General features: G+C 54.7%; 2 protein-coding genes across 2 annotated transcripts; one reads left to right on the forward strand and one right to left on the reverse strand.

The window, feature by feature from the left end:
- Positions 1-2,328, forward strand: LOC148684149 (membrane progestin receptor epsilon-like). Its single transcript, XM_088655548.1, has one exon. It carries the CDS (start codon positions 759-761, stop codon positions 1,884-1,886), a length of 1,128 nt encoding a protein of 375 aa, XP_088511674.1. The 5' UTR covers positions 1-758; the 3' UTR covers positions 1,887-2,328.
- A 6,561-nt stretch (positions 2,329-8,889) lies between these two features.
- Positions 8,890-25,724, reverse strand: FBXO24 (F-box protein 24). Its single transcript, XM_035137010.3, has 10 exons — positions 25,585-25,724; positions 24,287-24,385; positions 23,828-24,014; positions 23,342-23,580; positions 21,707-21,968; positions 13,756-13,914; positions 12,825-12,946; positions 11,337-11,468; positions 10,348-10,518; positions 8,890-9,599 (listed from the first exon to the last, which is right to left on the reverse strand). The coding sequence occupies exons 1-10, from the start codon at positions 25,687-25,689 to the stop codon at positions 9,270-9,272; spliced, it is 1,806 nt and encodes a 601-aa protein (XP_034992901.2). The 5' UTR covers positions 25,690-25,724; the 3' UTR covers positions 8,890-9,269.
- Between the last annotated feature and the right edge of the window lie 270 nt (positions 25,725-25,994).

Below are 25,994 nucleotides of genomic sequence, written 5' to 3' on the forward strand. Positions count from 1 at the left end.
GCGTGCCGGAGATAAAAGCAGCGCCTTGGCCGCGCGCCCTCCTGCGGATCCCGGCAAGGGCGCCCGCGCTCGGCGTGCTTTCGGCAGCAAGACGCGGCGGCACCCGCGCCAGCAGGCCGGCTCCCGGTTGCAGATTTACCTCGGTGAAAGGGAGGCTTGGAAGAAGAGGCCGCACCTGCGCTCCCACCCACCCCCCACCTCGCGTGATTTTAGCAGGTATTTTTTTATGCAGGACATCGTTGCGCTCTAGCAGACGGAGGGGACGCGCCTGCCAAAGCGCCGCCCGCAAATGCAGCTCTGCAGTCTCCGCAGAAGAGCCCCCCCGCCCGCTCAGGGATTTTAAGCCCACCCCCCCGCAGTAATTCTGTGGGCTCTCCCCCCCCAAGCACCCCCCCACTCCACTGGGGCAGATGGAGGAGCGGAGGCAGACTCTCCATGGCAACCGCTGAAGCAGCCGCATCCTGGCCGCCCCCCTCCCCAGCCAAAGGCAGCAGCTCCGCCTTTGCAATCTGCGCGCTTTCTCTCCTCTTGCTCGTCCCCGCAGCCAACCGCCCGCCGCCGCCGCCAACATCGCCGAGGGTGGCGGGCGGGGAGCTGGACTGACAGCCCGGGAGGCGTGGGGCTAGGTGCTCAGCTGAGCGAATCCCCTTCTGCAGTCTCTTTCCGTGGCCAGAGAAGCCAGAGCACCAGGCTGGGGCTGACCCCCGACTCCTGCACCCTATAGCCGCAGCGAAGAGGCAAGGTCAGCAGGGGCCTCCATGGGCAGCGGGGCTCAGATGACCCTTGCCCCCGGCAAGGGAGGGGGCCTGCTCCTGCGCTGGAGCGAAGTGCCCCCCAGCATGACGGAGAGCTTCATCCTGAGCGGCTACCGCTGCCCAGGCTACACCTTTGCCCAGTGCCTGGTCTCGGCCTTCCGGCCCACCAACGAGACGGGCAACTTCTGGACGCACTTCCTGGCCGTCTTTGTCTTCGCCTTCCACTTCCTGGAGCAGTTCTGGGGCGAGGGCCCTGTGGTGCCCGAGGGCCCGCTGGACCCCTTCTACTACCCACTCTGGAGCTACTTCCTGGGGGTCTGCGGCCTGCTGGTGGCGAGCAGCATGGCGCACCTCTTCAACTCCATGTCGCTGGTCATCCGCGAGATCTGCTTCTACATCGACTATGGCACCATCAGCGCCTACACGGTGGGCTCCTCCTTGGCCTACTTCTACTACATCCACCCGAGGGGAGTAGGAGGATCTCCACCGCCCCCATTACCGGGCACCGGCAACGTCTCCTCTCCTAGCGCCTGGCCCAGCTGGGAGGGTGCTGGCTGGCTCTCTGCCCTGGCGGGCCAGGTGGGCACATGGTTCGAGGCCCTCTACGTGCCCAGCGCTTGCCTGATCGCGCTCTTCTGCACCCTGGCCTGCTGCAGCACCCGCCACCAGTGGCCGCGCTACCGCTACCTCATCCGCACGCTGGTCTTCCTGCTGCCCTTTGGGGTGGTCTCCATCCCTGTCTTCCGCAAGCTGTGGCGGAGCGGGGGCACCGCCAGGCACGGGACGGGCCGCTTCTTCCTGCGCCACTGCTTCTGGCTGCTGGCCTCCGGGATCTTCAACGTCAGCAAGATCCCCGAGCGCTTCAGCCCGGGGAAGTTCGACATCTGGGGCCACAGCCACCAGTGGTTCCACTGCTGCACCTTCATGAGCATCCTGGACGAGCTGCACATGATCCGAGGGGAGATCCGCGAGCTGGGCGCCGGGCTGCCCCTCCTGCCCAGGGCGCCCACTTTCCTCTCCACCTTTGGCGTGATGCTGCTGCTGCTGACCCTGCTTGCCAGCATCGTGGGCTGGTTTGGGCTCAGGGCTTACGCCAGCCACCAGCGGAGCAAGGCCGGGAAAGGGGACTGAGGCACACCGGCTCATTTGCATGGCTTCTGGGCGAGGTGCAAGGGATGCCACGCACTGCTGGAAACTGGAAAACTCTCGCTGCGTCTAGCACTCGCACTGGATTTAACTCTGGGGTGGGGAGGGGGAACGGAGAAGCTTGAAATAAAAGGAAGATGTGACTTGAACCAAATTAGGTGTCCCTTGCAGATAACTCCCTTTCCCCTCCGTGCGGTTTCTCGGACCTGGCAAACAGGATCTTGGAGGAGCTGTGCAAGTGCAACTTGAAAGGCCAGAGATTGCGGTCTGCAGGGGGTTTATTTTTCCTACAGGCAAATTCAAAGTCCTGCAGGGGTAGTTTTCCATTCTTCTAACTGCTGGTAGTGGTGTCAGGTAGCAATCCTGTATCAGTGAAGGGTGGGGGAAGTGCTGTCTGGGAAGCAGCTGAGTTCCCTCGGGAGGGAAAATGGGAGGGTAAACTTGGGAGCCTGGATCCTTAGGGTGGCTAGGGAAGGAGCGGCGGCGGCGGCCTCCTGGCCAGGTATGAAGGCTGACACCTATGGGCTCTGCTTTAGGTCCTCCCTGGCCCAGCTCCTGCCGGGAGCCAGAATCTCAGGGGTCCCAAGTTCTCAACCCACCTGCTGGCAGCTGGGGCTTATGGAAGTTTGGAGTCTAAGGTCTCGAACTCGCTCCCCTAGGAGGAAGTGATGGCCTCTGACTTGGATTAAAGGAGGATTAGAGAACACGGAAGAGAGGGCTCCTAGCCATGAGGGCAGTCAGAGGCAACAAGGCTTCCAAAGGGCAGTTGCTGGAAACCACAGGAGGGGAGAGCGGCTCTTTGCTGGTTTCCCATTGGGGCATCTGGTGGGCCCCTGTGAGAGCAGGATACTGCACCAGGTGGGCCATTCGCCTGATCCAGCAGTCTCTTCTTATGGAGGTGGTCTGGCTGGCAACAACTCGCTTGGGTGCTTAGCGGGCTATCGAGTGCATCTTATTTTTGTACTTTACCCCAGTCTCTGCACTCTTGCAAGAGAAATAACTACAGCAGTAGCAGCAGCGGCGGCTGCAGAAATGGTTTTGGAAGCCTCTTCTGACCGAGGGGCCCTGCCCCACCTGCCCCAGCCTCTCCAGAGCAGGGTATCTCTCTGAATCTGGTACCTGCCTGGTTCCCAGGCTCAGAGCAACTTCAGAAAAGGTTTCCCTCATCCCTAAATATATTCCATGTGCACGTGAAGCTGTGTTGAGTTTAAGGGCGCAAAAAATAGTTTTGCTTTGTTTGTTTTTTGATGTGTGCGGACGTGGGGAAGAAGGAGCAGCAGCAGAAGCAGCAGCAGCAAAAATAGCCCCAGTGGAAACTTCAGCTGCTGCCTTCAAAGGCCGGCTCCCAGGGTGGTCACTCTGCAGGATGGAAAAGTTGGGGGTGGGCTCTGCCTCTCCCTGTTCTCTTGGGTTGAAAAGGCAATTTCCCTCCCTCTTTCTTTCTTTCTTTCTTTCTTTCTTTCTTTCTTTCTTTCTTTCTTTCTTTCTTTCTCTACCTCCCCCCACAACATCTCCCCAACAAATGCTGGGAGAAATTAAGGTCACTGCAACTGCTGGTAGCAGGGAGAGAAAGCAGGCAGGGCAAAGGGCAGCAACAGGGCTGGCAGTTTCTGTATTAAACTGGCAGGGCAGTGGCAGAAGCATTATACCGCCCCACTGTGTCCCACAGCACTCAGTTTATCCAACTAGTTTATCCTCCCCATCCCATCCCATCCTTCTCTGGTTTGAGTGGCTAAATTTCCAAAAGTGGGTTTTCTTTGCTGGTGGGGCTTGTCTGAGAAATGAGCAGAGGAGGAGGGGGGGAGGAGGTGGCCTCCTTCCTCAGGAGCCTCCCCCTTCACCCCCTTCGGCTGCCCTGGGGGGGAATTGGTTTCCTGGCAAGGGATTATTTGTATCTCGGAGTCCAAACAGTAGCCTGTAGGAAGCCCTGGCTGCAGGCGAGGCAGCAGGGCTCCCCCTCTGCCCCCAGCCAGCATTGCAAATCCTCCACACGGGGCTTGTCACCTGAAAACCTGTTGCCAGTGTGAAAAGGTCCAGGTCTCACCCCTGGGAAGTAACGGTGAAGAGAGTACTCCCCCAGAAAAACCTTGTGCAAAGTCCCTTTCTCCCCCCACCATATAGTCATGGGGGGGGGGGCTCTACTAGGCTTTTGCTCCTTCTTGGCTCAGTTCAGGAGCCAGTGGAACTCACTCCCACTGGATTAGACAAAAGTAGAAGGCAGTCAATGGCCACTAGCCACGACGGCTGTGCTCAGCCTCCAAGATCAGAGGCACCCGTGCTTCTGAATGCCAAGGGGGAGGGTGCTCTTGTGCTCAGGTCCAGCTTGCACCTGGTTGGCCATTGTGAGGCCTCTCTTTGGATCCAGCAGGCTCTTTTGGAGGCTCTCTTTGGATCCAGGTTGCAACCAAAATGGTCAAAGACCTGGAAACGATGCCTTATGAGGAACGGCTTAGGGAGCTGGGTATGTTTAGCCTGGAGAAGAGAAGGTGAAGGGGTGATATGATAGCCATGTTCAAATATATTAAAGGATGTCATATGGAGGAGGGAGAAAGGTTGTTTTCTGCTGCTCCAGAGAAGCAGACACGGAGCAATGGATTCAAACTACAAGAAAGAAGATTCCACCTCAACATTAGGAAGAGCTTCCTGACAGTAAGAGCTGTTCGGCAGTGGAATTTGCTACCAAGGAGTGTGGTGGAGTCTCCTTCTTTGGAGGTCTTTAAGCAGAGGCTTGACAGGCATCTGTCAGGAATGCTTTGATGGTGTTTCCTGCTTGGCAGGGGGTTGGACTGGATGGCCCTTGTGGTCTCTTCCAACTCTATGATTCTATGATTCTTATGTGTTCTAATGGAAGCCAGCCTGTGCCAGCCAGCCAGGGCTCCTACTTCTCCCCTGCCTTCATGAGCTGAACTGTGTTCCCCTCTGGCAAAAGGCCACACATTGCCCAGCTGGCCTTGCCCCCTGCTGCAAGCCTGGTGGTGACCCCTCCAGAGTAGTCCTGGGGCAAGCTGGCTGAGCAGCGCCCTTTTTGTGAGGGGAACAAGGAAGGGAAAGTGTTTGACTGCTGGGCATGCTTTGCTTGAGAGGGAGGGGAGAAGAGGGCAGGGAAGAGCCTGCAAAGTCAAGAGTTGAATCTAGACTCTAGAGCGAAAGCAGGTCGCTGCATTGCACCTTGGGATTGGGAAATGCAGAGCCGCCACCAGTCAGCGCGAATAATGAGGAAGCAGAGGCGCCCCTGGGCTAGGTTGGATACAATGATACAAGGCAGCTTCCGCTCTCCCCTCTCCCATCACTCTCCCTCCCCAGTCCGAAGGCAGCCAAGACAGGCAATGAACAGTAAATTGCAAGAACTCGGGCCAGGAGGAAGATGAATTTCAAGTAAGTCTTCAAAAGGTTTTATTTATGTAATGATAAGATGAATTCAAATAGGAATCAATTCCAGTATGATAATGAGGCAAATAAAAAATGAATTCCAGTGAAAAAATCCCAGGACAAGGCCCTGTTTCGCCAATTCTTCATCAGCAATGTTTTAATGGTCAGTGTACCAAGTATGTTTGCCTCTGTACACTCTGACTGTCAAAACATTGCCGATGAAGAACTGGCGAAACAGGGCCTTGTCCTGGGATTTTTTCACTGGAATTTATTTGCCTCATTATCATACTGGAATTGATTCCTATTTGAATTCATCTTATCATTACATAAATAAAACCTTTTGAAGACTTACTGGAAATTCATCTTCCTCCTCCTGGCCTGAGTTCTTGCCATTTACTGTTTATTTCTGGACTTCTCCAAGAACTCCAATTTCTACAGCGAGACAGGCAATGAGCCAAACCTGCCAGGGCTGCTTTGAGGCTCTCGCCCCTCACATCTCCAGCAGACCTTCCAGGTTGCCCTCTTGGAATCACAGAGCTGGAGGGGACACCTAGGGTCATCTATTCCAACCCCCTGCAATGCAGGAATTGAATTCCCCTTTTCCCAGATGCTGGGGATATAAGAAGACTTGGCAAGGCAGCAGCTGGCACCTTTTTTTTTGCCCAGGCCAGGCCTGCTCCCTGGAGTTGGGCTAGCTCAGTCATTAGAGTGTGAGACTCTTAATCTCAGTGTGGTGGGTTCGAGCCCCACATTGGGCAAAAGTTTCCTGCATTGCAGGGGGTTGGGCTAGATGACCGTTGGGGTACCTTCCAACTCTGATTCTATGAGAGTGGAGTTTCTATGAGGCCACCAGAGCAGAAAAGGGACGAACTAAGTGGCTGATGCATGGAAAATTGGCCATAGCTGCCAAGTTATCCCTTTTTTAAAGCGATTTTCTTTTATGCTGAATAGGCTTCCTCGCGAGAAAAGGGAAAACTTGGCAGCTATGAAAATTGGCCCAGGACAACAGCTGAGACCAGCATTCAAGCCCTCTGCCAGAAGCTCCTGAATTTCGGGGGAAAGAGAGAGAGAGAGAGAGAGAGAGAGAGAACACTCCCCACCTCCCACCAAGCTTCCACTGTGAGATGCAGAACTGAGAGGCTGCCACTGAATCACAGCATGTGGGAAGCTGGCAGGGGTTTAAATATAGAACAGAGACCTGGTGGGGCGAAGGACAAAAGGAGGAAATCCCTGGCCAGGGTGCATCAAGGTGAAAGTGGAATGACAGAGGGGCCTCTGGGACACAAGGCGGCCTGTTGCTCAGGGCTAGGCAGGAAGCTGTTTTCCTCCCTCTTGTTGAAGCCACTGCACAAGTGTTGCGTTCTGGGGCCAAGCAGTTTTGAGCCCCAGCACCAAGGAAGGCCTGAAATTCACAGCAGTGCAGATAGGAATTTGCAGCGCATGTTTGGGGGGTTGGGACCTGGTGATTTCTCTACCACCAGCAGATTTAGCTGCAGGGGACAAATACATGTCTCCTTTCCCAGGCTCTGGGTTCATGTCTGAAGCTGACTCATAATGAGCCAGGCCACTGGGTCCGTCTGCAGCTCAGTGTCCTCTGCACTGGTCAGCAGTGACTCTCCAGGGTCTCAGACGGGCATCTCTCTCAGTCCTGCCTGGAAAGGCTGCCAGAGGTTATGTTGGGGACGTTCTGTGTGCAAAGCAGGTATTCTGCCAGAGTAACCTCAATCTAGCCATCTTTTCTGGGGCTGAGGGCCCACTTTGGCAGGGCGATGCAAATCCCAGCCTGCACACTTGTCAGGCTGCTGCCCTGGTGAGTTAAGAGAGAAAGAGGGTTAACCTTGGGAGTCCTGCGGCCTCTCGGATGTCCTAGTCAGGAGCTCCCGCTTCCCCAGGCGAAACCTCTGAAGTCCCTCTCCTACTTTCAGAAATTGAAATGTTCTGCCACTCAGGGAACATCAGACCCCAGTCTAGGTCAGGAGGCTCTGGAAACAGCAGTGTTGGGACTGAAATGCAGCCGCCGGGACTGATCAATAGCTTCCCTTGCCCAACCGCACTACATCTCTCTCCTGAAAAGCAGCACAAAGGAGGCAGAGGGGAATATGCACTGCAAACAGTGGGCAACAGGACCCCTGGGACTCTCAGGCTTGGCCCCCTACATCCAGCAGCTTCAAAGGGCCCTTCTCAGACAGGAGAAGGGCCCACAACAGCTTCTGTGGCAGCAGTTTCACCCCAGGCACCTCTGCACCCTCTCTCCCTCCCCTCCCCCAGTGCACGCTGGGAACTTTGACCTGAAAAGATTGGGCGCTCTGCATCAATGCCTGTGTCCCTGGGCACCAGTCTGCCAGCAGACTTTGTCCAGAGAGCAGAGGGCAGTTCTGCGGGGGAGGGGGGCTGAGGTGACCTTTCTTCCCTGGGTGAGAGACGTGGCACAACAGCCCCTGTAGGTCGATAAGAGCACATGAAACTGTGCCCCCATTGCCAGGCGATGCCCTGAAGCCAGAGAGAGAGAGGCTGATCTGCGGTGTCTCTGCTCCTGGCGAAATTTTGCTCAGTTATCTTTATTCTTATTCGACTGAGGAACCGATGCTGGAGAATTTGGGGCGGGGATGATGCGGGGAATGCCAGAATGTCTGGAGGCCAGTTGTGAAACCACAAGATTTCAACACCACCCGCATTGCTATTAGCATCTGTCTATCTTGAGAGAGGATGGAGTTCGCCTCTGGGGGTGAAGTTAAACTGCTGTGTTAGAAGCAGTTCTGGGGGTCCTGGGCTGCCCTGATGACTAGACCCACCCACCCCTTTCGGCCTCGCTGGTGGTGTGGTCCAAAGGAAAGCAGAGCAGGACGTTGGGCACCAGTCTGGATACAGGAGTTGCCGGAAGGAGGCGGACAAAGAACCATCCAAGCATCTTACGGACTCCCCTCTGGATTTGTGTAGGGTTTACTCCTGAGCCTTTTTTTCTCCCAAAGAAAAGAACATAAGAAGAGCTTCTGGATCAGGCCAAAGTGGGCCCATCTAGTCCAGCATCCTGTTCTCACAGTGGCCAAACAGATGCCCATCATGGGAAACCCACAAGCAGGATTTGAGCACAAGAGCAAAACTCTCCCCTCCTGTGGTTTCCAGCAAAAAACCTTGTCCTCAGAAGCATCAATGCCTCCAGCTCTGCCCATCTGATCGCCGAAGAATTGATGCTTTTGAATTATGGTGCTGGAGGAGACTCTTGAGAGTCCCATGGACTGCAAGAAGATCAAACCTATCCATTCTTAAGGAAATCAGCCCTGAGTGCTCACTGGAAGGACAGATCCTGAAGCTGAGGCTCCAATACTTTGGCCATCTCATGAGAAGAGAAGACTCCCTGAAAAAGACCCTGATGTTGGGAAAGATGGAGGGCACAAGGAGAAGGGGACGACAGAGGACGAGATGGTTGGACAGTGTTCTCGAAGCTACGAACATGAGTTTGACCAAACTGCGGGAGGCAGTGGAAGGCAGGAGTGCCTGGCGTGCTCTGGTCCATGGGGTCACAAAGAGTCGGACACGACTAAATAACTAAACAACAACAACTGCCCACCTGCTTTCTCCATGCCACTCATAACTTCTATCATGTCGCCTCTTCCTCGCCTTTCCTCCAAACTCAAAAGTCCCAAACCTTTCCTCATAGGCGAGTTGCCCTTTCCTGAAGCTTTCCCAACCCTACCATGTCCTTTATGAGGCAAGCACCACAGATTTGAAGAACCTTACAGTGTCAGCAACGCCCACCTCTGCCTACGCACATCGAGGGTGGCCCCTTCCAGGCTCCTCCAAGGAGGCCCCAGCCCCGCCGTTTCATCACTTACCCCAGCAGGGTCCAGGGGAGGCTGCGTTAGGTCTTGTGCTTTATTTACGCCCAATTGTTCAGTCTGAAGTCTTCTCTATCGGTTAATCATGATCCATGATGCATATAACGGGTGGGGTGGGGTGACAGGAGGGGTGGGGGTGAGAGGGAGCCCCGACCGGCGACGGCTAGCTGGGCGCAGGGGCTTCCTGGATTTCCGCCGCCCGCTGGATCATGTCCAGAGCCTCCCAGAAGAAGTCCTTCTGGAAGGTCATGAGGGGCATGCTGCCGACGGCTTCCTTCATCTTGGCCATGCGCCCCTCCAGCGTCGGGCACTTGTGCAGCTGGCTCAGGTACTCCTCACACGCCCGGGCAGCCATGGCCTCCGTGTCGCTCGACGCCACCCCTGCCTTGCTGGCCGGCAGCTCGCGGTAGGCCGGGACCTCCTCAATGTCGTGGCTGGACAGCATGTAGAGGCACTCGCGGGTGGAGCAGATGCGGCGGGCGCAGGGCGGCACCTGCGAGAGGGGAGACGGATCTAAGGAGAGCCCTGCCGGATCAGGCCAATGGCCCGTCTAGGCCTGCCTCCTGTTCCCCAGAGGCCTGTGGGAAGCAAGCAAGCGGGATCCGAACCCAAGAGCGCTCTCCCCTCCTGTGGTTCCCAGCAACTGGGATTCAGAAGCATGGCTGCCTCTGGTTGTGGAGGCAGAGCAATAGCCCTCCTGGCTAGGAGCCTCCTCCTCCTCCTCCTCCTCCTCCTCCTCCTCCTCCTCCTCCTCCTCCTCCTCCTCCTCCTCCATGGATTTGTCTTTTAAAGCCACCTAGGGGTTGGGGACAGTGTCCAGGAGGCAGCACACAACCCTCTGCACTCAGGTGGATGCCATGGGCATGTTGGGACCCTCCCTCCCTCCCTCCCTCCCTCCAGCCCTGATGCTGAGGATTAGGAGATAAAACCACACTCAGGGTTTGGAAACAGTTTTGTGGCTCCTGCAGATAAATGGGCATCTACATGTCTGGGTTGGGCTTGTCTAAACAAAAATGTTTTCAGCACAGTGAAGGCGCCTGCCTGATGTCAAGAGGCAGGGAGTTCTGCCGCACTAAAATATCCATGTACAGAGAAAAGATCGGAGGATAACACAGGAAGGGGGCAGGAGAGATGGCCAGGAATGACTAGACTTCATGGCAGATACCCACAGACTATGCAGCCAACCTCCCGGGTCCTGACTTCCCACATTTTGGCCTCATCCCACCTCTTTCCCCCCTCACCTTGGTGTGCAGCCGGACGAAAGAGGCGCTGCCTTTGGGCCACCCGGGCAGGCGCCCTCCAGCTCCGCAGCCGCAGCCCATCAGGTCCTTGCTGAAGTCCCCGCTCTGGCTCAGCACCAGCGTGTGGTTGAGGCCGCAGCAGAGGTCGATGGGGCACTTGAGGTAGTGCACCTGGAACAGGGGGCACAGCAGCATCAGGGTGTGGCTGAGGATTTGCAGCCACCCTGGTTGCTGGAGGAGGGAGGTTTCCTGTTGCTGGCAGAGGCTCAGGTGAAATGGGTATAGAACTACAGGATTGTAGAGTTGGAAGGGACCCCCGAGTGCCATCTAGCCTGGCCCCTTCCAATCCAGGAATCCCAGCTAGACAATCCCTGGCAGGTGGTCACCCAACCTATGCTTTAAAAAACCTCCCATGAAGGAGACTCAAAGGCTGAAAAGGGTCAGCCTTCCTACTCTGTGTCACAATGCCTGATTTGAGCGTGACACGCCCCATAAAGATGGTTCTGCCCAGACCAAAATGCCAGATGACCCATATTAGTAGTAGTAGTAGTAGTAGTAGTAGTAATAATAATAATAATAATAATAATAATAATAATAATTTATTATTTATACCCCGCCCATCTGGCTGGGTTTCCCCAGCCACTCTGGGCGGCTTCCAACAGAAAAATAAAACACAATAATCTATTAAATATTAAAAGCCTCCCTAAACAGGGCTGCCTTCAGATGTCTTCTGAAAGTCTGGTAGTTGTTTTCCTTTTTGACATCTGTTGGGAGGGCGTTCCACAGGGCAGGTGCCACCACCGAGAAGGCCCTCTGCCTAGTTCCCTGCAACTTGGCTTCTCGCAACGAGGGAACCGCCAGAAGGCCCTCGGTGCTGGACCTCAGTGTAATGGCCATGAGGACATTGCAAGGGCCCAGATGCTTCCTGGAGCTCTGAGGGTCCCCACCCCCCACCCTACCCCAGGAAGGATGGTCTGCTCTCCTCTCACCTGGGCAGGCTCCCCGCGGTCTATCTTGTCGCCTGTGCCTAGCTGGCCATAGCGGTTATTTCCTTGCATGAAGATCCGCCCAAACTCGTCCACTAGCCCCAGGTGGTTGTAGCCAAGGGCGCAGCTGAGGACCTGCCACAAAGCGGAAGAGGGGAGAGGAGAGAGTCTGACCCGCATCTAAGGCCTGAGCGAGGACACGGGGCTTAACCTCAAGTAGGACTCCCATCGTATTCAGCCTGAATCTTGTCACCCATGCTCCTTGAAACACACGGTATTCATCAATCGGTGCTCCTGAGCACATGCAGAGTGCATTTCCCTCTCCGTAAGAGACCACTGGCCTGCCTATTCCAGCCCCCTGTTCTCACAGTGGCCAACCGGATGATTCAATGGGAAACCCGCAAGCAGGACCTGAGCACAGCAACACTTTCTCCTTCTGTGGTTTCCAGCAACTTTTTGGCACCAGGTAAAGATTTGTTTGTTGGTGTCAGGCCACTTTCACCTCTGGAACCAGCAAGTGTCAGACTCCTCTAAGACTTGGGGTGTTAAGCCGCATGCCAGACACTTCTAATTATTTGATCCAGCATGTGCTAAGAGCTAATTAAGCCAGGCTCTCCTCCTGTGTTCAGGCAATTGCCTGGGCGATGGGCCATTAAGAGAAAAAAAGGATTGAAAGGAGTCGGTTTGAGATGGCAAGATAATGCCAGAGTTTAGTGGAGAGAGGTGAGAAGCAATGTGAGAAGCTTAGAGAAGGGGGTAAGAAGTCCTGTGGCAGAGAGACAAAGCAGCAAGCAGGCGAGTCAGAGCAACTTTTGAGATCAAGGTCTGATGTCTGTTTGAATCCAATGTCATTGGCTACAAGACCCTCTTGCTGTGAACCCCTCCATCATAGGCTCATGTATATATTTCTAAATAAACCGTATATCCTAAATACAGGTAGGTAGCCGTGTTGGTCTGAGTCGAAGCAAAATAAAAAAATTCCTTCAGTAGCACCTTAAAGACCAACTAAGTTTATATTTTGGTATGAGCTTTCGTGTGCATGCACACTTCTTCAGATACACTAGAAACAGAAGACACTAGAAACTTCTGTTATTTTACTTCTGTTTCTAGTGTATCTGAAGAAGTGTGCATGCACACGAAAGCTCATACCAAAATATAAACTTAGTTGGTCTTTAAGGTGCTACTGAATGAATTTTTTTATTTTGCTTCGTATATCCTAAAGACCCTGTAGTCTCTGCTGTGCCTAGTTTCCAAAAGGAAACACAGACCCTGGGTAAGCACCGGAAACCCCTGGAATCTTGCACCACTCAGAGATTAGAGTGGCATGCATCTCTGTATCTAGGAGGGCTTTTTTCTGTCTGTTTGTTTGGATGGTTGTTAAGTTGCTTTGTGGTGCCCTGGGCAAGATAAAGCGAGTGACAAATTCCATGAAGAAGAGAAAGTCCTCCCCGGGAGGGCGGGAAGCAGAACAGAGCCCCACCTCTGGGTTACCTTAGCCGGGAGGGAGAGGGCCAGGGGCATCTGCTGATCCAGCGGGTCGAACGCATGGAGGGTGCCAAAGAGGTCGCGGTAAACACCGGGCGAGTGGACCTCAAAGTAGACGGTGCCCTCGTCTGTGGAGGAGATGCAAGATCATTGCTGGCCAAACCCTGGCCCTGCACAGAGGCAGAAGGGCTCCCCCAGAGCAGAATCCAATTACCCCAGGTGGAGGGCTCCTCACTGCAGTGGCTGCCCGTGGCACTTTGCACTGGGTTCCATCTCCTGCTCCTTGCTTTCAGGACGGTGCGCTCCCGCTACTCTCCTCTTAAGCCCCACTTGCTCAGGCAGGCTTGGCTCTAATCACCCCACGGCTGCCTTCTCCCACTCTCATCCACCTGTACACCCTTCTCGGGGGCAGACCACATTGCCATGTGTGATCCCTGGCCTCTTGATGAGGGCAGAGGAATGGCCAAAAGTAACAGCAGTGGCACAAGGTTGAGGAGCATGTACAGCCCACTGTAGGGTCCTCGAGTCCAACTCCCCTGCAATGCGGGAATTTCAGCTCAAGAATCCCTGACAGGAAGCCACCCAACCCACTGCTTTAAAACTTCCAGGGAAGGAGAGTCTGCCCGGCTCCAAGGCAAACTGCCCCACTGTCAAATAACTTCAATAGTTGGAATTTCCTCTCCTGTCATGTTGGGATCTGTTGGCCCAGGTCCTTCCCTCCGGAGCAGCAGAAAACAAGCTTGCTCCGTCTTCTGTGTGACAACGCTTCATATACCTGAAGGCAGCTCTCCTGTCCCCTCTCGGTTCTTGCCCTCTCCAGGTGAAACATGCCCAGGTCCCTCAACCGTTTGTCCTAAGGCTTGGTTTCTGGACCCTATTGATTGTGGCAGCCTCTGGGCAGAGAGACTGGCCTGGCTGGCGGGCACCTTCTGCTTACCTGTCAGGTAGACAGCGCTGCTCTGGTTGGAGTGCATGTTGCGGACGGAGACGTGAGGGAGGCACTTGGAGACTTTGCGCAGAGCCAGCTGCACAGTGTAGGAGCGTGGCTGGTCCAGCTGGGTCTCGTTCACCACCAAACTGTAGATCTTCCCTTCCTCTGTGTGTGTGGGGGGGAGACAAAACACCCCACAAAAAGTGACTGTGGAATTCGGTTGCCTCCACACACGCAAAGGAGCACAGCGCAAGTAACCAGGTCAGGGCGACTGTAGGCCATGCCTTGTTGCACATGCCCTGTGAATGCACTCTGTGTTCACCCCTTTCCCCACAAGGGGAGGACCAGGTTCGGTAATTTGAGGGAGGGCATCTCAGGGTCTCCAGTACAGAAGTGCATTGATTGTTTAATTTATGACAGACTAGGCTAGAGCCTAGAGCAGGCATCCCCAAACTGCGGCCCTCCAGATGTTTTGGCCTACAACTCCCATGATCCCTAGCTAACAGGACCAGTGGTCAGGGATGATGGGAATTGTAGTCCAAAACATCTGGAGGGCCAAAGTTTGGGGATGCCTGGCCTAGAGCAAAACACCTTCCTTGTTTCGTATTTAACATTTCACTGTCCGTGTGGCTTTCAAAGCTATTTCTGATTGCTCTCCTGCACTAGGGACAGAAGTTAAGAAGGTCCTTGACGCATTTCCCGCAGCGTATTTGGTGGAATGTGGCTTTAATGTGGTCCTCCAACTTCTCTCCAGGACTCCAGATTTAAGACTCCTGCTAAGAGACTTTAAACCAGACACTGGGAAAACGGCATCACTTCATCAAGCCCATCCATAGATGACCTGAGGGTCATCTAGGCCAACCCCCTGCAATGCAGGATTCTCAAGTAATGCACCCAAGACAGATGGCTATCCAACCTCTGCTTAAAAACCTCCAAGGAAGGAGAGTCTGCCACCTTCTGAGGGAATCTGTTCCACTGTTGAACGGCTTTTACTGCCAGAAAGGTCATCCTGATGTTTAGTCAGAATCTCCTTTCTTGCAACTTGAAGCCATGGTGTGAGGGACAGGGGATATCGCGAAGTCCCTCCCCTCCTGAGTTCAAGCCAATCCCCGAGCACAGGGGGAAGCAGAGGGAGTTCCGATTCCAGTGGGGAAGCAGGAAGTCGTGTCCGAGGCTCAGGCAAGGTAGAGGAGCCAGGGTCCCAGGTGGGACAGGAAGGGGCGAATAAGGGCGGGAGACCCATCCCCCCAACTCCGGAATTACGCAGAAAGAGGAGGGGAAAGAGGATGGGTCTGCCAAAGCTTTTGTGTTGGAGAAAGACGCGCCAAAAGCCATTAGGAGGTTCTGAAACCGACTGACCACATCACTCCGTGTAAATAGCAATGACTTAAGCACTGTAAATACGCAGCACCAATAAAAGAATAAAATGCAGAGCTGCGTAGCGTCGTTACTCTGAAGTAGTCCGCTCCGGCCACTGTGACAGCAACCTCCTAATCCTTTTTGGGCTACTTTGGAGTTGCCGGGATGAGCGTGTCAGAGGCGGAGAGATGGCGGCAGATCGCGGAGCAAGCCCAGCAAGAACTGCAGCAGCTGTCGCTGCAGGCGCAGGGGGAATTGAAGGCAGCTAAAGAAGAGACTAAGAAAGTCCAGGACGACCGGCTACAACTTGCGGAACAGGTGAGAGCGCTACAGGAAAGAGAGCAGGAATTAAGGGCGGTGGCGGTAGACCTCCAAAACAAGCTGGATGCAGAGAAAAACAAGGCGGGAGGGGCACCCCAAGTCCAAGTGCTGCCAGGAAGGAGAGCCGGGACGCTAGTAAGCAAGTTTAATGGAGACCCGAAGGAATATCAGGGCTTTGAGACTGAGATTGTGTATGCTCTTGAGCTGCACCACGATGAGTTCCCTGATGATGAGCACAGGGTAGCGTTTATTGTGGAGCACCTTACCGGGGCAGCCAGGGAGTGGCTAAGACCGTTAATTGCAACAAAGAATCCTTGCATGAAGAATGTCAAACTATTTCTAGAAGGTTTGAAAACGATGTATTCGTCCGATAGTCATATGGACCAGACTAAGGAGGAACTTCACAATTTACGCCAAGGAAATATGACAGTTCGCGCGTATTGGGCGAAATTCACCATGCTGGTGCACAGATTGGGGTGGGAACTAGAGTCACCCCCAATGCAAGCGGCGTTCTACTTGGGGTTGCATGAGGAGGTGAAGGATGAGCTCTCGAGAGGTCCAAAGCCCAGTAATATGGATCAGCTGAGCAAAGCGGCTCTGGCGGTGGGGGTGAGACAGGAATCCCGGTGGAGCGACAAGCAAGCAACGCGCGCAAAGCGGGCTTGGTTCCCACGGTCGCAGGAGAAGCCACCCCCCCAACAACCCTTTCAAGCCACGCCTGGGGCCAGTCAGGACCAGGAACCCATGCAGATTGATAGCGCGCGCGCGCGCGCGGGCTTTTCAAACCCCAGCGGCGCCAAGACGCAAGGAGGGAAGGGGTGGGAATTGCTTTCTCTGCAACTCCCCCCAGCATCTCGTCAGAGACTGCCCACATCGCAGGGAGTGGCAAGGAAAGGCGGGAACGGTTGTGCCCTCCCCCACTGACGCAGCACCACAGCAGGGAAACGGGAAAGCCTGGCTGCAGGAGACAAGGGGCAGCAGCCAGGCACAGTCAGCAGACAACAGCCCCAGCCCACCCACCCGCACAGAGAGGAGCAGAGCCAGCCCACCCCTCCCAGAGCAGGAGTGGTTCTAGAAGTGACGCTCACGCTCCCAAATGGCTATCCCCTGACAGTCCTCGCCTTAATTGACAGTGGGGCGTCAGCGAACTTCTTCTCGAGGAACTTTGCAGAAGAGCACCAGATCCAGCTTCTGCAGCTGGATTTTCCTCTGCACGTGGCGACCATTGACGGCAGAGAGCTGCTGGGAGGGGCCATCACTCATCAAACCCCCCCCCCCATGAAAATGACGGTGGGAAGGCACTCAGAGACACTGGCATTCAACGTCACCACCATCTCAGACCCCCCCATCGTCTTGGGCATGAGCTGGCTGGCGCGCCACGACCCCTCCATCAGTTGGCACCAGAGATGCATCACTTTTGGATCGGACTTTTGCCTGGAACATTGCATGCAGCACCAACCAGGGGAGGGGCCTCCGATAGCCACGGTGGCCACCATGCACGTCAAAGGGGGTGAGGCGATACCCAAGCCGTACTGGGACCTGCAGGAGGTCTTCAGCGAAGCGGAGTCCGACCACCTACCCCCACACAGGCCTTTTGACTGCCAGATCAACCTGGTGCCAGGGGCAACTATACCCCCAGCCAAGCTGTACGCCATGTCAGACCAGGAACTGGAGGATCTGCGCGCTTTCATCGACAAGAACCTCAAGCGGGGGTTCATCAGAGAAAGCAAGGCAGCAGGGGGCAGCCCGGTCTTCTGGGTGGACAAGAAAGACACGCAACAGCGCCGTCTGGTGGTGGATTTTAGACGACTGAATTCAGTGACAGAGCCAGTGGCTTTCCCCATGCCCAGAGTGGATGATCTCCTGACAGCGGCACGCAGGGGCAAGATTTTCACCAAGCTAGACCTGAGGGGGGCGTACAACTTGATCAGGATCCGGGAAGGCGATGAATGGAAAACCACGATGTTCACGCCTCTGGGCTCTTTTGAATATCTGGTGATGCCCTTCGGGTTGCAAGGGGGCTCAGCATGCTTCCAGGCCTTCATGCACCACGTCCTGGGATCCCTCCTCTTCAGGAAATGCTTGGTCTTCCTGGATGACATCCTTATTTACTCCAATGACCCAGTGCAGCATGTGAAAGATGTCAGGGAGGTGTTGCAGCGCCTGAAGGAGAACCACCTGTATGTGAAGCTGGAGAAGTGCAAGTTTCACACCAAGGAGGTGGACTTCCTGGGCTACAAGCTGTCAGACAAGGGGCTGGCGATGGACAAGGACAAGGTGCAGGCCATCCTGGACTGGCACAGCCCCAGGACGCGCAAAGATGCCCAATGCCTACTAGGCTTCGCCAACTTCTACAGGAAGTTCATCAAGAACTTCTCTCGCGTTACGGCTCCCATCACTGACTGCCTGAGAGGCAAGCAGAAGTTCAGGTGGACACCAGAGGCGCAAGCAGCGTTCGAAAGCCTCAAGAGGGTGTTCGCCTCAGACCAGAACCTGTTCCACGTGGTTCAGGACGCGCCCCTACGCGTGGAGACAGATGCTTCTGATAAAGCTGTGGGCGCCATTTTGTTGCAACTGGACGCCAACAGAGAGTGGAGACCCTGTGCCTTCTTCTCCAGGAAGTTGACCCAGCCAGAGCGAAACTACACGGTGTTTGATCGGGAACTTCTTGCGATCCACGCTGCGTTCCAGCACTGGAGACACTTCCTGGTGGGCGCCAAGCACCCCATCCAAGTGTGCACGGACCACAAAAACCTGGAGTTCTGGAGAACTGCCAGGGTGCTCAACCAGCGGCAGATACGGTGGGCAGAGTTCTTCTCGAACTTCAACTTCTCCATACACTACATCCCGGGAGAGCAGAATGTCAGGGCGGATGCCCTCTCCCGCAAGCCAGAGTACATGGAGGAGGAGGCGCCACCGGCACCCAGGCACATTTCCCCCCCGTCAGCATGGTCCTGCGGAGCAGCAGTGGTGAGCGAGGCAGAACTCACAGCACTGACAGCAGCGGATGAATTTGCCAACCGCATCTTCAGAGAACTGAGAGGGGGGGGGAGCAGGCAAAAGACTTTGCAGAACGCAGGGGGCTGCTTTTCTACAAAGGTGCACTGTACCTGCCCACCACCCAGCTTAGACGTACGGTCCTCAAGCAGATGCACGACAACCCAACGGCGGGTCATTTTGGGAGGGACAAAACCACTCACCTAGTCATGAGACACTTCTGGTGGCCAGGGGTGAGGGAAGATGTTCGAGACTATGTAAGGGGCTGTGACACCTGCCAGCGGGCAAAGGTGGTCAGAGCAGCGCCACCGGGATTGCTGGAGCCCTTAGCCACGCCACACAGGCCGTGGGAAGTGGTGTCCATGGACTTCATCACAGATCTGCCTTCTTCCAGGGGCAAGACCGCAGTGTTGGTGGTGGTGGACCTCATGTCCAAAATGTGCCATTTTATACCGTGTGCCAGGGCGGTCTCTGCAGAAGAGACAGCCAAACTGTTTGTGGATCACGTATTCAGACTGCATGGATTACCTTTAAGGGTTATTTCGGATCGTGGCCGCCAATTTGTTTCCAGGTTCTGGCGGCGGCTCATGAACCTCCTGCAGGTGGAGGTCAGCTTGTCGACGGCTAGACACCCGCAGACCAATGGACAGGCGGAGAGGGTCAACGCCATTCTGCAGCAGTACCTGAGATGTTACGTCAGCCAGAGGCAAACGGACTGGGTGGATCGCCTGCCACTGGCAGAATTTGCCTACAACAATGCGGTGCACGTCTCCACAGGGGTGTCGCCCTTTAAGGCCAATTACGGGCGTGACCTCAGATCTTTCCCAGAGAGGGAGGGGGAGGAGGAGGAGGAAGGCCCACAGGCTGAGGATTGGGCAGAGGAACTGGAGACGGTGCACCAGCAGCTCAGAGAACACTTGGAGAGAGCCAAGGAAGCGTACAAGAGGGGGGCAGATCGCCACAGGCGACCGGGGGAGGTCATTAGGGTGGGGGACAAAGTTTGGTTGTCCTCGGAGGGCCTTCCCATCAGAGGGCGATGCAAAAAGCTGGCGCCCAGAAGGTTGGGCCCCTTCACGGTCACGCAACAGGTCAACCCGGTGGCATACAGGCTGGCACTGCCAGAGGACATGAGGGTGCACCCAGTGTTTCATAGATCGCTGCTGTCGCCGTACAGGGAAAGCAGCAGGCTCCGAGACAGCGAACAAACCCCTGAGGGAGGGGGGGAGAGGGAAGGCAGGGAGCAACTCAATGAGGCCACAGCCATCCTGGATTCAAGGTGGGGGGTGGGGGGACTGGAGTACCTCATGGCATGGGAGGATGCTCCACCGTCCCAGAATGAATGGGTCCCAGCCACTCAGATACAGGAGGAATTCCTGGTAGAAGAATTTCACGCCCTCTTTCCCCATAGACCCAAGCCCTGGCACATGGAAAGGGAGGGGGAGGGGGAGGAAGCACGGGAGAGCAGTTCACCATGGCGCTGGGAAGCGGAGTTTGAGGAACCAGAGGATGAGGTATGGGTGTCACCGAGATCCACCCAGTCAGAGGAAGGAGCAGATTGGCAGAACATTTTTACCCCCACCAGCTCTGACGCCACAGACTTTTTGGGATTCCCGTCCTCCCAGGCGGAAGGGGGGGGCTTGCAGGACTGGGGGGAGGTGTTCACACCAACGGGCTCGGAAAGCACTGAGTTCTTAGGCTTCCAGTCGTCACCGACACCTGGGGGGGACCTGGGGAGGGGTGAAGGAGAGCTTGGGAGGGGGGTGGATGTGAGGGACAGGGGATATCGCGAAGTCCCTCCCCTCCTGAGTTCAAGCCAATCCCCGAGCACAGGGGGAAGCAGAGAGAGTTCCGATTCCAGTGGGGAAGCAGGAAGTCGTGTCCGAGGCTCAGGCAAGGTAGAGGAGCCAGGGTCCCAGGTGGGACAGGAAGGGGCGAATAAGGGCGGGAGACCCATCCCCCCAACTCCGGAATTACGCAGAAAGAGGAGGGGAAAGAGGATGGGTCTGCCAAAGCTTTTGTGTTGGAGAAAGACGCGCCAAAAGCCATTAGGAGGTTCTGAAACCGACTGACCACATCACTCCGTGTAAATAGCAATGACTTAAGCACTGTAAATACGCAGCACCAATAAAAGAATAAAATGCAGAGCTGCGTAGCGTCGTTACTCTGAAGTAGTCCGCTCCGGCCACTGTGACACATGGGTTCAAGTCCTACCCTCCAGAGCTGGAGAAAAACAAGTTTGCTCCCTCTTCCATGTGACAGTCCTTCAGATATCTGAAGATGGCTATCCTCTCTCAGTCTCCCCCTTTCCAGGCTAAACATCCCCAACTCCCTCGACCGTTCCTCATCAGGCTGGGTTTCCAGACCCTTGATCATCTTGGTCATTATCCTCTGCCCACCTTCTAGCTTGTCAACATCCTTCTTAAACTGAACACAATATTCCAGGTGTGGTCTGGCTAAGGCAAAATAGAGTGCTACCATCACCGGATCAAATTCATTTGTTTTGCTGAATTAAACTAAATAGTTTGGGAACCGCTGCTTTAGCAAATCTCTCTGTGAAAATGAGGCCCAGCGTGTGAAGCATTTGTTAAACTGCAGCCACTGTTAGCCAGAATTATTATTTCCCAAAGCTGGAATTAAAATGAGAACACAGTCCATGAGAGAATGGAAAATCTGGGACGCAGTATGTATAGTTAAGCTTAGATACAGTCGTACCTTGGTTCTCGAACGGAATCCATTCCGGAAGTACGTTTGACTTCCGAAAACGTTCAAAAACCAAGGTGCGGCTTCCGATTGGCTGCAGGAGCTTCCTGCACTCAAGCGGAAGCTGTGGACAGGGCCAGCTCTAGGTAGAGTCCCAGTGGAGTCCCAGTGGCGATCTCCGCCCCTCAGAGTCACAAGGTGTTTGAAAACCAAGGTACGACTGTACGTGGTACCGGTAAGAACCAGAGAGGGTAGACGATATATTCATTGAGCAATGGAGTCTTTACCTAATGCACTGGAGTAATAACATACCAGAGAATGTAAACCCATTTGTGTTACTTGGAACTTTGAGATATTAATTTATTCCGTATGGATTTTTGTCTCTATACATTTGGCTCCAGATATCCCCTTTTACTCTACTTCTGTATTGTTTTATTTGGCACCTGTTATTCTATTTTCCTGTGTTTACACGCTCTCTCTCTCTCTCTCTCTCTCTCTCTCTCTCTCTCTCTCTCTCTCTGCAGCCCCTCTTGCCACATGCCCTGCTTTGCTGTTCCTGCCTCTCTGGAGAGGGGCTCACCTGTCAGGAGCAAGAGGGACCTCTCCGTCTCCTGCCCCACCAGCACAATCTGCTTGAACTTCATGGAGAAGTGGAAGGTCATCTTGAACACCCGCTGCCCGCTGGATTGCAGGTAGACCTCCACGCAGTCGCAGAGGCGCCCGCTGCCGGCCGGGCTGGAGCCCTCGCTGCGCCCCATGGCTGCCGTAACCGGCTGCTCGCGGGTGGCCAGCACGTACAGGTACTTGCGGTACACAGTGTCACTCCGAGGGTCCGTGGCAAACTGCAGGCAGAAGAAGGAGGAGGAGGGAGGAGGAGGCACTCAGAGTCAGGAGGCCGGAGATCCCGGGGTGCTGCAGGAACTGATGGGGAATCTAGAGGGGGAAGAAGTCCGGGCTGTGCACTCAGGGGTGGCAGAGAAGACCCTCCCCTCCTCACAAAGAGCCCTGGGGCAACCAGCGACTGGTGAAACAAACTAGGGTGCCACTGTCTGATGCCTTTCCCTAAAGGGAGGCACTAAAAGGGTCTGGAAAAGGTGGGACGCGTTCTGACTGGCAGGCCGTTCTCCCAACGGGATGCCGGTCTGGTGTGGTGGGGGGCACTCCTAGCCACCTGAGCCTTCACTGACAGACTTGGGTCCAGGAGCACCCCAAGCTATAATAATAATAATAATTTATTATTTATACCCCGCCCATCTGGCCGGGTCTCCCCAGCCACTCTGGGCGGCTTCCAACAGAAGAATAAAACACAATAATTTATTAAACATTAAAAGCCTCCCTGAACAGGACTGCCTTCAGATGTCTTCTAAAAGTCTGGTAGTTGTTTTCCTTTTTGACATCTGTTGGGAGGGCGTTCCACAGGGTAGGCGCCACCACTGAGAAGGCCCTCTGACTGGTTCCCAGCAACTTGGCTTCTCGCAATGAGGGAACCGCCAGAAGGCCCTCGGTGCTGGACCTCAGTGTCCAAGCAGAACGATGGAGGTGGAGACGCTCCTTCAGGTATACTGGACCGAGGCCATTTAGGGCTTTAAAGGTCAGCACCAACACTTTGAATTGTGCTCGGAAACGTACTGGGAGCCAATGTAGATCTTTCAAAACCGTTGTTATATGGTCCTGGCGGCCGCTCCCACCCAGTCACCAGTCTAGCTGCCGCATTCTCGATTAGTTGTAGTTTCCGAGTCACCTTCAAAGGTAGCCCCACGTAGAGCGCATTGCAGTAGTCCAAGCGGGAGATAACTAGCTATGGACACCTTGGACTTGAAAACATAACACCTCCACCTTTTCCAGATTTAATTTTATTGGCCCGCATTTGGCCCACCACTGCCTCCTTCAAGGAAGGTGGCACCTTTCTCTTCCTCCAGTGTAGCATTGATCATTCTCTGAACCCCACCTGCTGCAGCTCCCTCTAAGGTGGGTAGGGGCCAAGGGATCAGAGGGTCATCTGCACTTCTTCAAGCAGCTGTTCAAGGCAGGCACCCAGGCAGCAATAACTGAAGCTGACCTAGGCTGCCCGTCTCCTTTCTCTCCCTCCCTCCCTCTCAACCGGGACTGCATTCTGCCCACATCTGCATTCTGCCCTGCTTCCTCCTCTGCAAAGCAGTGGGGACAGGCAGCCCGCCCACACCGCAGGGTTTCATCTCTCCTGCCAGGCACCTACGTCCTTGGCACTGCGGCAGAGCACCATGTAGCGGCAGGCGCGGCGCCACTGGATGTGGCCCATGGTGGAGGAGACCAGGGCGTTCTTGAGGAAGAAGAGGGTGCCGTTGTAGTCCAGGATGAAGACGTGGTCCTTGGTGGGCAAGAACTTCCGGTAGCCGTGTGAGAGCAGCGGGGCAACCGTCTTGCTGACAAAGTGCCGGCGGCCGCTGAACATCTGGAAGTACAAGCCCTTGGTGTCTGTGGGACAGAGAGACCCCCCCAGGGGCAGAGGGAGTGGGTCTGTCTGAAGGAGCTGCCACAGCTACACTGCTCCCTTCCCTGGGGAATGGGGGCAGGATGGGATCCCCTTTTGTGGGATCGGCCAACCCTAAGCAGCTGCCCCCAGCCCAGGCAGATGTAGAGCTTTTCCTCACACAGTAAATAAACACCCCCCCTTCCTCCCCCGTTCCTCTTGCCCTCCGCTTCACCACCGAGGTATACTGACAGTTGAGGATGGCCGATCTCTTCCACGGCCGGCTGCCACCAGAGTTCTCATCCCGCAGGCGAGGAGAAAGGCGGCGGCAGACCCTCTGCCAGACCCCCTCACTGTCGCACACCTCATAGAAGTACCGGCAGGTCTGGCCCAGAGCCACCACATCCTTGACAGGCAGGAAGGAGATAATGTAGTACAGCTGGAGAGAAGGAGGGACTCAAGTCAAGGTGAGCGCAGGGAGGACCACAGACACAATCCATAGCTGCCAAGTTCTCCCTTTTTTTAAGGGAAATTCCCTTATGCTGAATAGGCTTCCTCGCGAGAAAAGGGAAAACTTGGCAGCTATGACACAATCACTTTGCTGAACTAGTGTGCTATTAGCTCTGCCCTGCCTCCACAGTTCCAGCAGGGTCTTTTTTTCTGATCTTGCTGTCCCCACCTCCTAAACCAAAGCCAGGCAGCCTCACTCACCAGTTCTGGAGGGAAGACCTGGATAGAGATGGAATCTCCTCTGCCCTTCTTGTCTTCTGTGGTCTCCGTGGATGAGCTGCGCCGCTTCTTCTTGGGCTGCTGAGGGGAGCGGAAGGAGGATGGAGAGGGAGGCAAGGGTGTGAGCAGCCAGGAGGAATCTCTCTCTCCCCCCCCCCAACCCCTCTTTCAGGGCTTAGTTTCAAAGCAGAAAAGTGCTGGGCCTCAAGTTTTGCTATCCATAGGAATCCCTTGCCTTTAAAAGCTGCACAGCAGAATTTCACAAGGTGTAGCTTCCCCATCACTACATGGACCTAGTGTCAGAAATATGTCTCCCCCAGTTGAATTTCTGGCTGTCACACCCACAGAAAAGAGTGATAAGCTTTTGTCCGGTCCAGGAGCTTGCTCTGTCTTATCATGTCTTGCGTTCCAAGAGCGGGCTGACTCACAATCTCTGCCAAAGCATTCTCAGCACCGGCCCAAAACCATGATTGCCCAGGGCACTTTAAGGGAAACCATGATTCATTCAACCAAGGTGAAACCAGTTTCATAATAATTTGTATCTGCCTTGCGGATGGAATAAGAACGTTAGCAGCAGTGCCTCGAGAGATAGTGGGCAGCCTTGCAAGTGCATTCCCCTGGTTGCACACCAGGAGGCAACAGGACCCTGCATTAGAAATCAACACCTAGCCGGGATTTTACTCCCTCCCTCGAAGATAATTACACATTTGATGCTGAAAAGCTATTTTGTCCCATTAGAAACAACTTATGTGAATGTGACACTTCCTTCACATAGCAAAGGCAACACAAAGTTTTTGTGCAGTTGCTTTGCTGCGTTGGACCTGGACTTGGGCACAAAGGCATGACCAGAGTGTGACTTGCATTCTGTAGTAGTCCATGAAAGCTTATGCCATAATTAATTGCCACAATCCTCTTCTGGGTTGAAGGGTTTTGGGGTTTTTGTTTTTTTTGTGTGTGACAAATCCTTTCCAACCCACTTTTGAAAGATTTTTCAGAACGTGGTGAGTCACAGCGCTGACTTGTCAAAGTAGTCAGCTTGTGTGGATTTCTCCAAGTTTAAAGAAAATATTGTGTAGCTTGGTTACCGATTTGGCTAGACAGTTTATTTTAAATTAATTTGCACAAGCAATCAAGCAATGGAAGAAGCTGCGTCCCCAATTCAGTCAGCTGAAAGGGAAAAGCTCCCTGCTCCGCTGAACCGTTTCCTCCTCCTCCCACTCTTGGAAAAATTCCCACACAGGTGTCTGCCCTGCCCTGCAGCCAAAATATAGCATGCTCACTCCAAGCGGTTCCTCAATGCTAGAGATGTGGGAGAAGCGCTGGAGCTTTCTCCTCCTGAATTTTCGGACGATGCGCCTGTCGCTCATGTCTGCCCGCCCAGCCATCGCTTGCGCGGTGGGTGTGAGCTCTCAGACCCACCCTTGTTGCTGGGCCCAGCATGGCCAAGGCTTATGAATGCCTCTGCCCACAAGGTGAATCACCCCGGGGGACATGGCACTATGTGATAATGGCCGTCCTGATGGCTTCACAGAGACAGGGGTTCCCCTGGTAACTGGGGCACTGTGACATCAGCACCTATCTGGGTCTGTCTTTATGACCTGTGCACTAGGTACCATCGGGTCCTGGGATTAAAGACCAGGCAAGGTGTGCACTGAAGGGCCAGGATCGTGCTAACAGCTCTGATTTGTAC

Source organism: Zootoca vivipara, chromosome 12, assembly GCF_965207765.1.
Source record: "Zootoca vivipara chromosome 12, rZooViv2.hap1.1, whole genome shotgun sequence".
NCBI lineage: Eukaryota > Metazoa > Chordata > Lepidosauria > Squamata > Lacertidae > Zootoca > Zootoca vivipara.

What these genes read in the sequence shown, in the direction of transcription:
- LOC148684149 (XM_088655548.1), top strand. Translation starts at nt 759, where the DNA reads ATGGGCAGCGGGGCTCAGATGACCCTTGCCCCCGGCAAGGGAGGGGGC.
- FBXO24 (XM_035137010.3), bottom strand. Translation starts at nt 25,689, where the DNA reads ATGGCTGGGCGGGCAGACATGAGCGACAGGCGCATCGTCCGAAAATTC. An exon ending in GTCCCTCTTGCTCCTGACAG is followed by an intron (nt 13,915 to 21,706) that starts GTGAGCCCCTCT and finishes CCACACACACAG; the next exon opens with AGGAAGGGAAGATCTACAGT. An exon ending in TCGTCCGGCTGCACACCAAG is followed by an intron (nt 9,600 to 10,347) that starts GTGAGGGGGGAA and finishes CCCCTCTCGCAG; the next exon opens with GTGCCGCCCTGCGCCCGCCG.